This window comes from Acanthisitta chloris, unplaced genomic scaffold (assembly GCF_000695815.1).
Source record: "Acanthisitta chloris isolate BGI_N310 unplaced genomic scaffold, ASM69581v1 scaffold13160, whole genome shotgun sequence".
NCBI classification, from domain to species: Eukaryota; Metazoa; Chordata; class Aves; order Passeriformes; family Acanthisittidae; genus Acanthisitta; species Acanthisitta chloris.
In genome coordinates, this window is record NW_008649973.1 from 1 (window position 1) to 10,803 (window position 10,803).

General features: G+C 40.8%; 1 protein-coding gene across 1 annotated transcript; it reads left to right on the forward strand.

Moving 5' to 3' along the window:
- Window positions 1-142: 142 nt before the first annotated feature.
- On the forward strand, window positions 143-8,160 carry CRYM (crystallin, mu; the record flags this gene model as incomplete). Its single annotated transcript, XM_009081557.1, has 7 exons — window positions 143-293; window positions 1,312-1,374; window positions 3,473-3,574; window positions 4,615-4,798; window positions 6,398-6,519; window positions 7,341-7,425; window positions 8,096-8,160. Coding segments are annotated over 7 exons (772 nt in total), but the record flags the coding sequence as incomplete, so codon positions are not given.
- Between the last annotated feature and the right edge of the window lie 2,643 nt (window positions 8,161-10,803).

The following is a 10,803-nucleotide window of genomic DNA, read 5'->3' on the forward strand; positions in this document are numbered from 1 at the left end:
GAGTCCGCGGCGGGGAAGGCACCGGGTGGAAGGAATTGGAGCATCAGAAAAGTCCTTGGTGCGGAGTTACCGATCGGTAGAGGCGGGGTGGGGAGCGCGGGGGGGAAAAAGGTGTGAGTGATGCAGGTGATTCTCTCCGAAGGTACCTAGGAGTCATGCCAGCGTACAGTGATGCGGATGATGCTCTGACGACCAAGCTGGTGACTTTTTATGAGCACCTGAAGGATTCCTCTGACCCTTCTCACCAAGCTACCATCCTCTTGTTTGAACCCAGCAATGGTACTTTAAAAGCTGTAAGTCTTGTGTTTGCTTCTCTGTTTATACTGTCTGTTCTCCCTTCTGATTCTTGGAAGCTGGAGCTGGTGTAACTTGGCCTGAGTTTACCAACATCATCAATGAAAATGTGTTTGTGCCAAATCAGGATTTGGCCTAAAGCCTTATAGCCTCCATACCTGTTAAACTGTACTCACTGTGCTATTTACTGCTACTTGTGATTTGAATCTGATGGCTCAGAGCATGACTGGAAGAGAGAAATCATCAGGAAAAGTTTACTTTGCATTTGAAATGGGAACAAAATCTCACCTTGCTGAATAAATAATTGATCTTGGACCATCTTGATTCTAAGTTGAAAGAAACTTAGAATTTGTGTTGCAGGGAATAGTATTCAGAGTCTGAGGTTTTTTTCTTTATGTAAAGAATTCTAGAATTTTTCAAGAATGTTAATGATTTGCATTATGCTTTTAGTAATCATGATTACAAAAGAGCCAAAACTGGTCAATAAAACTATATTGGGCTTTTATTCCAACCCTGTCAGTCTTTCAAGCCCCATAAATAATTTTTATGCAATAGCTAATGCCCCATGTGTGATACACACTGAAGGAATTCCATGTTTTCCTGTCAACCCTTTGTACAGACCAAGGCAGTGCAGACTGGTGAGCCACTGCCAGCTTGCAGTGGTCCCTGGTCTTACTCAAGTGCAGAGTTTTGGAGTTACATCCATCTGTTCCTTTCACTGGAGAGCCAGGGAAGTGCAGTGCATGAAGGGCTGGGCGAGTTAGGGGTGCTCAAGTCTGACCAGTTCTCACTCCATTTGTGCTGATGGAATGATATGGAAGGACTGGAATAAGCAGAGAATCTGCCCAGTTTAAACATGACTTTATGACTTTATATGGTTTGTGGTTGCTATAATAGCAATTGTCAACTCTTAGAGTTTTACCTGCGTTCTATAACGTCAATCATAAATTGGATGAAAATGTTTGGTATTTACTCATATTTTCAGTGTTCATTTCAGTCTGTTTGAATTTTTTTAAGGTCCTAGATGGCAGTGTCATTACAGCAAAACGAACAGCTGCAGTTTCTGCAATTGCTACCAAGGTGTGTCTTCTGTTCTCTAAAGTGGGACAGTTAGTGGTGGGGTTTTAATATAAAATAACTAGAAGAAACAATGCAAATGGCTTTCAGTGCATGTGAATGTTCATCAAATGCAGCTTTAAATTCAATTAATGATAACATATGTGCTTTCAGGGAAAACTTAGAGTTTTCAGTTTTGAGTGAGTAGTGTCTAGCTTTAACACTTTGTGTGTGATGAGAGAAGGAACCTGAGCTATGTTGTAGTGGCTTCTATTGCATGTTCTTTTAGGAATTTATTGAGGTGTCTTCTATTGTAATTTTATTCCCTTTGTGTTTGTCTTAACATGCCCCTTTATGGCTTTGGGCAATCTAGCTGTGGTGTTGTGTTCAATTTTATTTAGATACAGACCTTCTGCTGTCAGGCCAGGACAGGTGGATTGCACTGGGCCTGTAGAAAGAGGAAAAAAACCACATTTCTGGGGGCAATGTGGGTCCTCTTAAGATAGATGATGCCCAGTATGGTTGGATGACTTCTCCAGAGGTATCTGTCTGTAGATTTGTCTGTTGTCACTAGAAGATGTCCTGATAACTATCCCTGACCACAGCCATAAACTGCAGTGCCTAAAGACAGGTGAGGTGTATCTGGTTGTTTGCTTTGCACCACTTCAATTTCATTTGGAAATTGTGTTTGAATTCTTTTTTAAAAACTTTATTTGGTTGTGCTGCTAATAGTAGGAAGAGAGCAAGTCACCACCATTGCACAGCAGGGTTTAGCTTTCATCTCAAAGGCTGAGGCAGTAAGAGGGCCCAGAGCTGAAAAATACTGTTGTCACCCATCAGTTTTGCACCAGAATGAAGGCTGATCTCACCACTTTGTTAGTGGCAGTCTTCATGCCAGGCCACTCTATCCATGCCAATAGAGCTAAACTGACATAAAATTGGAGAGAAGAACCTGTCCCCGAGAGCCCCTTGGACCTGAGGTTACAGGACCTCATTTGTCTTGGCCATTCGATATTTGAGCAGTTCTGATGGTTTTTACACAGTCCAGGCTCTGCTGGCCTCAAAGGAGCTTGGTTGCTGGAGGAACTTCAAGATCAGATCCTTCACTGCCATCTGTTGTTTTGAGAAATTTTCAGGAGTGTTTGAGTTTAGCTCATAGTTGTCATCTTGTCCTCTTTATGGCATTTGCTTTTCAAAGCCCCATGCTTTTATGCAAAGAACCTTTGAAATCAGTGCTTCACAGTCTTTGAAAGGAACATTAAAAACGGTTCTCATTACTGAAAAATGGGATCAATGAGATTTTTTTCAATTTGTTTGCAGCAGAAAAAGTGCTGAGAGCCTAGACAATTCTAAAGCTTTTTATACAGGAGTGAGTGGCCACAGCAAATGCATAAACAAGACACAAGGATAGCTTAAGGATGGACTCCAGCAGCCCTATCCTCCCTTTTGCCAAGTGCTGGTGAATCAAGGCAAGAACTAAACCAGAAATCCAAAAGCAACTATAGAACTGACTTTTTTTATTTGCTCCTCAGAACTATCCCTATTTTTACAATGCTCAATGCATATGTATTATGGCACTTGCAGTGTCAAGATATGCTTGTGGTATGATTTATGGCTTCAGTGAGTTCAAAAAGAAGGTTTAGCATGGGACTACCAGGACTGGTTTGCATGTGCAGCTGCCACTCAGTGCTGGTTGTGTTTGGGATCATGAGCCCTGTGTCCAACCAGTGCAGAACGTAAAATGTGGTTTGCACTTGATCAGTCACATGGGTGTAATATATTGTACCAATACTGGAGTGTGCTGAGCCCCCAGAACCTGCATTAGTTCATGCTGTTGCAACTTAAATCTGAATTTCGAGACTCAGGCAATTAAAAACTGGAATTAAGCCAAGATGCGCTTTGGTGCTGTTGATACTAGCTTTGGTGTTAAACCCCCCTAATACATAGTGATAATTGAGTACTGGTTTATATTGGTATGAATCAATACTAGCTTTTGCCTAAAACCACTTTTTGTTGTTTTGAAGGACTTAATACTGCTTTCTTTTGTAGTATTTTGATCTCTGTTCATAATATCTGTTAATGTGTTGTCCTTACATATCTCTTTATTTTCAACACTGTTCAGTTGTTAATGCCAACTTCTGCAGAAGTGCTGTGCATTTTGGGAGCTGGTGTTCAAGCATACAGCCATTATGATATCTTCACAGAACTCTTCACTTTTAAAGAGGTAAATGGACTCAACAGGACACGTTTATTTTTCTCTATTACATTTCAGGATAAAGTACAACCAATGCAGTTGTGTCAGGCCTGGCTGGGATGGAGCTGACCTCAGTGTTGTGCTTTGCATTGATAGCTAGAAGGGTGCTGATGTACACTCTGGTGTTTTGGTGCTCACACAGCATCAGAGCTGTCTCCCCAGTGTTCCCTCCTCACCAGTAGGCCAAGGGTGGATGAGATCTTGGAAAGGACATAGCCAGGACAACCGACCCAAACTGACCAAAGGAGTATTCCATATCATGTGATGTCTGCTCAGCATTAAAAGCAAAGAGAAAGGAGGAGTGGGGGCATTTATTACTACATTATCTGAGCTCTGGAGCAACTGCTATGTGTATTAAAGCCTTACTTCCCAGGAAGTGGCAGGACATTGCCTGCTGATGGGAAATAGAGAATAAATCTTTTCTTTTCTGTTGCTTCCACATGTGGCCTTTGTTTTTGCTCTATTAAACTGTCTTTATCTTGACCCACGAGTTTTTCCATCTTATTTTCTCTTCTTTCCCTCCCTGTCCTTCTGAAGAGAGGAGTGATAGAATAGCTTTGTAGGCAACTGGTATCCAGCCAAAGTCGACCCACCATGAAAGTTGAGGTTAATCCTATTTTGGTTCAGACCCCAAGAACACTCTGAGCAGCTGTAGAATTTCTTGCTTAAATGTTGGTATTAAAGAAAAAGTCGAAAACAAAGTTGCTTCAAATGGCTTTTTATGTCAGAAAAGCCTGATGTGCGTGCTTGCATAAGCTTTCTGTGACCTTCCCCTAAAAATGTTTTCATTTTATAAGAGCTGCTCTACAAGAAACTGTTATCTGGCATCACAGAAGTCAAAATACTACTGGACACTCATAAAATTTCCTCATTGGTATGATGAGAACATTAAAGGGGGAAAACCCCCAACCATTAGGATATGCTTATCTACTGAAACCAAGTGTTCTGTTTCAGCAAGCAGAAATTCTCCAAGCTAATCTGTACTTTGGTTTTCATTTCTCTCCTTGCAGGTCAGGATATGGAACCGCACCAAAGAGAGAGCAGTCAAGTTTGCCAGTTCAGTTGCTGGTCCCGTGCGGGTCTGCTCTTCTGCTCAGGAGGCAGTTACTGGGGCTGATGTGATCATCACAGTCACTATGGCAACATCCCCAATCTTGTTTGGAGACTGGGTGAAGCCAGGTGCCCATATCAATGGTATGCTGTGTTCTCATCATTGAAATGTTATGTTTATTAGCACATTGCTCAGCATCCAAATCTGTTCAAAAGCAGCACTCTGCTGCTCAGAGTAATTGTTCTTTCCATTTTGACTTTTTCCCTTTAGTGAAGACCACTTTTCCCAGCCCTGTCTTCCTGGTTGGCTGGAACCAGAGCTCCTGCATATTCCAGCATGGGATTTTTGCTGGAGCATGGGATATGCTCTTTTTTCTCTGGTGATGCATTGTCTTTGCTTCATGTTTCACTTATGCTCACTTTGCTCTCCATTTAAATAACCCACACAAACATGTTATTTCCAGGGTAGTTACTGCTCTTTGTATCATTTCCCTGGTAGTTTTCATCTTTTCTTCCCCCAATTCTCTAAGTTCTTCTATTTGTTTTTGTTTGGGATGATCACATTGTTTTCCTTTTTTCACTTGAGTTAAAAAGATGCAATAACTGAGTTAAGAACTTCATAATTTAACCTCTAATTATGGTGAAGTTTGGGAGGTAGTTTTTTTTTTCCTGCTTGCCTTGTAATGATGTTGCCACAGCATTGTTTGGAGTCTCTGGACATGCCCCTATTTGTTTATTTTGATTCATTGTGGGCCTGGTTCAGATGACCTTGTGCACTTTCCAGATAGCGTAGCAATAAGACAAAAGCAACTTCCCAAATGGAACAATTTAAAGAAAGGTCCCACATTCCAGCAGCATCCTACCAATTTTTCAAACTCAATTTAGTCCTTTGTCATTGAAAGTTGTTGTCTGTGTTGTGTCATGGCATGGAAGCCAGAAATACAACCAAAATCAATTAAGATCCACAGTCACTGAGGTGACACAGACACAAAGACCTCTCTCCTTTCTTTGCCTATTTTTTTTCTACCCTTCATTGAGGCATTTGTGCTGTTTGAAGAGGCATTTGGGTAACACGGAATTTATTGTTCCCTAGCAGTTGGGCACTGATTACAGTGTAACTGGTTGATTGTTTTGCTTTGGGTTAGGTTTCTTGTTTGTTTGTTTTTTAAGCCCTTGACAATTTGATAGTGATCTTGGTGCTGTATGTAAAAAGTTAAGCTCCTTGATCTGTTTGTAGTTTCTCCAGATAAGTGAAAACACATAGTCTGCTGAACTTGTACTGCTTACAAGGTTACCAGGAAATAATACAAGGCTATAGGTTTAAAAATTCTAAGTAGGAACTGTCTGCATGTGCAAATCTGTTGTGCATGCTTTGGTTATCTCAGGAGAACTGAGGGATTCTTCAAGTCTTAGTAACAAACGAAATCTGAATCAAAAGTGTGTAAAATTCAGAGTATGTGGTAATGATGTGATGATTGATGAGATCATGGACAAAGGGAGAGGACTTTCTTGTGCCTCAACCACTCAGAGTCCCTTGGCAAGGATATTCTACTGACAAATCAAATACTGAATGGTTTTTGGTGTCTGATCAATCAGCACATCTCCAGGGCTAACATCAGATTTTTTTTTGGATTTGACATTTCCATACTAATGTCCATTGTTACTTCACACGTCTTTTGAACAAAATGGGGTTTGAATTTGCTCTGAACATTGCTCTCAAGTTCATCAGTCTTGTTGCCTTAGCTGTTGGAGCAAGCAGACCAGACTGGAGAGAACTGGATGATGAGCTGATGAAGAATTGCATTCTCTTTGTGGATTCCAGAGATGCTGCTCTGACAGAATCAGGAGATGTTATATTATCAAAGGTAGGACTTGGGTGAATGATGGACTATATTTTTATGGCAATTGGCTTGCATTCAAAGTGAGTTGGTATTGATGTCCTGCACTGACACTTTTTAGAGCATCAAATGTAGTTGTTAATGCTTTCCAGGCACAGGTTGAAAGATAAACTGGTTTCAAACTGAGACTTGTGTGTCCATGACAAAACTATGCACCCTCTGTATCTACCATTGTGTGACACCATATTCCAGTAGCATGTTTTCAGCATTGGCCTGTGTGTATGATAGCAATGTCTTGTTTTTGGAAAGACCTACATTTCCTGCAGTGTTTGGTTATCTTAAATGTTCTTCAAATCTATTTATTAAAACCTGTAACGTTCTTCCCATAAGATTTTGGCCTCTAGAGAATGGGCAATGAAGCCAAGCAGATAGTTAGTGATCTGCACAAATTTGACAGCAGAGACTCTCTTAGGTTCAATGGAGTTTTACTCTCTTTTCATGTTTTTGCAGAACAAATGATTTACACTTCTGAGGTTTGACATAAGAGCTGGTAATGTGTGTGGAATCCCATGTGTTTTGTTGGATAAGTAACAAGCTAGTCAGTGTAAAAAAACTTAGTGAGGAAAGTCTGCCAGCTGTTTTTCTTTGAAAACCATTCTGCTTCTCTGATTTCTGTCCAGTTTCTATATTATTTGTCTGAATACTGATCTGCTTCACCATGGAAAGGAATCCGTTTTGGGATGCAGCACTGGAGGAGTTCTTTCTTTTGAAATCACTCAAAAAAGTCTTTTCCTGTTAATGTATGTATGGATATTATGTTTTTGTGTAAATATGTATTTGTTTCACAGGCAGAGATTTTTGCTGAGCTGGGAGAGGTATTGAAGGGGACAAAACCAGCCCTGCCTGAGAAAACAACAGTATTTAAGTCGCTGGGTAAGAACAGCCCCTCCTGTGTACAAGTCTGACAGAAAACAATGCCTTGTTATTTATTAGGTCCCCCATGCGTGGGAAAGCTGCTGATCATCTTCAGCACTGCTGTGGCACTGCACTGTCCACAGGGAAGTAGAATGTCATTTGCATTTTCCCTTTTAGATTTCCCTTTTTATTTATCTAGCAGGATTGATGTAATGAAAAGTGATAGGAAAGCAAGCAAACAATGGGAAGTACATTTTCCATTTCACAGTTGCTCAACCCATGACGGCAGCATTTATTAGTGCAGCTCAGCCCGACTGCCCTGCTGTTCCGCCCCTGGGGCTGTCTGACCTGCACACAATGTCACAGTGTCCTGGGGGCTGCTCCTTGGGGAAAGGGTGGGAATGGGGCTGAATTGCCACCCTCTGAGCTGCATGACATCTCCAAAAGGGCCAAGTTGTGATATGAGCACTGAGGATTAAACTGCTACTGTTATATCAACTTCATATGGCACACCCAACAGTTAGGTGGTGGCTACAGGCTCTGAATGTAGCTCTGTAGCTGCTGGGATGGGAAATACCTCCTGTTCCTGTCCAATTAGATCATTCCCTGAGTCCTTCAGTTCCCTTCTGCAGCTAAATTATTTGCACAGCTGAAGCACTGTTTGAAGGTGACTTGATTTCTTTTTCAGGGATGGCAGTGGAAGATACAGTAGCAGCAAAATTTGTTTATGATGCGTGGTCAGCTGGTAACTAAAGAGAGGAGTCTACGATGCCAATGAGGCCAAGAAAATTGTTTGCACTTAGTTTCCTTGGATTCTTTGTTAACAAAAAAGGCACCAATCCCATCTGAATGTGGCTCTTCTAGAACATTCAAGAATGAAAAGTAAAATTTCAGCAATAGACTAATTTGTGAAGTTTTCTAATTGCAGGCATTAGGTACCTGCAGAATTGCTAATAAGTGTATCTGTCGTGTAACAGCAAGTGTTAGATGTTTGCAGTGATACTAACAAGGGTGTCTTTACATACTTTGGAATAATTCTGGAATCAATGCCTTTCATCCCTAATTATTTATGTAGCAGAAGTCTGTGTGTAGATTTCGTAGGTTTTGGAGAGTTAGTTCATACTGGTGTAAAATGCATCAGTTTGGAGAATGGATTCTGGCATCATATTTACCTGTGGTGGTACCTTAAATGCAAGTGTGGGTTTCAGTGCTACAGTGACAGTAACCTAGTCTTTGGTCTCCTGGGAACACAGCCCACCTCTGACTCCAGGACACCCTTCCCTTCCAACTCACTCTGTGAGCTGGAAATCACCCTTTTTATTTTCACCCCCTGGAATCCACCTTCCCTGCCCTCAGACCCAATGGTTTTTCATTTCAGAGCACAATTCTGAGTGGGAGTTTATATAAATAATTATGCCTCCAGACAGATTTCTGCTCAATACCTCCCTTAGTACATTTCTGGGTGGGATATTGCCATTTTCATATTGCCAGGAGTTGCACAAAATGTGAGAACAAAAATGTGTTTTGATTTAATCTGTATTCTGTAGGGAGATTTTGCTATTAATCTGTGGTGCCTGTAAGTTCTTTTCCTAAGCTTCCTGAAGATTGGAACCACTCAAACTAATTTCAGTAGAATAAGCTTCAAGTATACAGGCAAATATTTTCTGCTTGGCTGTACCATGCAACAATTGGTAATTGTTCTATTATCCCAGATATTAGCTGGGGCAGGAGTTTCCATGATCCTTTCCTGGCAGAGGAATCCAGTGATGTTCAACATAAGGAAAAGTTCCAGTTTCATGCTGTTATGCAACTGCCTTACAAAAAGATTGAGCATCTGCTGAAAAATAGCTATTGCCCTGGAAACAAATTCCTGTCTCAGGCTAGAGTTGTGCCTTGTGAAATTTTATTTCTATTTGCATATTATTTCATGCAGGCTATTAAGTGTTTCTTCATGCTGTGGGAGAGTTAGATGACACAGTCATTTTATAACACTGTCAGTAGTATAGAGCAGAGCAACAGGAAGGAAGTTCAGAAGCAGTTGGCATTAAAGCCCTCAGTGGTGCCTAGGTAAGTATAGAAGAGGCTAATGAGTGCAGTGCAGGTGTGATGTAATTAATACTCCCACTTATAAGCCTGGTGTAAGCTAGTTTGGAAAAAAAAAGTACTAAGTGGCAGAGTTTGTAATTTGCAGTGTTAGCGCAGAAGAGTACCAGACCTGTAAGTGAATAGGGCCAAAGGATGTGTGGATTCAAATTGAACTCTGTTGATCCTGTTTATTCCTTCAGAAAGAACAACAGAAATTTCTCTATGAGCTTTTGCATTTTAATCTTAGCAAAATTACCCTTCTACTTTTACATGTCTGGTTTCTTTTTTGTCATTTCTGAAGTGTTCACAAGTGTATGTGTTGGCTTAGTTTGTTACTTCAGTGATGGAGAACTCCACTAACTTGAGGCAAACCTGAAAACTGTCGATGTCTGATTATTCAAGAACTGTATGGAAACTTGCACTTAGTGTTTATGTCAATATTATCCCAGTTCTGTGCCTGTGTAACACCAGATTTGTAATTTGAAGTGAGACATCGTGTTTGGGAAGAAGGCAAGTCCAGTTTATTTTCACATGTACTCGCCTACAGGGAATGCACTTAAAGTAGATGGAGCCAGTCCAAAGACCTGGTTCTGAAACCCACAGTGTTCTCAGCTTTCTTTGGTGTTGGAGGCTCTGGAAGCCTTGCTTCAGTGTTGTACTTCTGATGCCATGAAGAGGATTTGGTTCAGTTACAATGGGAACTGCTTGGATGCCATCTTTAGGGTTTTTTTGAGGGGAAATCATAGCAACAATTTCCATGTTTCCTTCTCTTACACAAATTCTTGATCGTCTAATTTGTAACTTCCATCTAAGTTAAAATTAAATAGATATTGCTGGTTTTCTTCAACTTCTGTTTTGTTGTCCATTACTTTTCTGGTTTGGGGTTGGTTTTCATGAAGACAAAGTGTTCAAGTTGTTGCAGTGAGTGCTCTCTTGGTAATTGAGCACTGAATGTAAAGGGGAAAAAACAGGGACTGATCTGCTTCTCTGTGATACTCAGGTATGCAGTTGTTGCCCCATGTTGCACATTGTCTGATGTCTGTCCAGTGCAGAGTGTTAAATCCTTAAGGAGGGAGAACCTTGTCCTTGGCAGGACTGTGCTCATGTGAGATCCCGTGGTTTGATGCTTTGGGTTTGGCTATAAGATTGCACGTGACACAAAGTCTCTCCAACAGAACTGTACTATATAAATGTTGCTAAGAAGTTAGAGCTAGGATTCAGTAAATACTTCCAAATTATAAAGGAAGCAAAGGGATTGGTAAAGAAATCTGAAAACCTCAAAGCACACGAGTGGAAAAAACCTGAAATGTG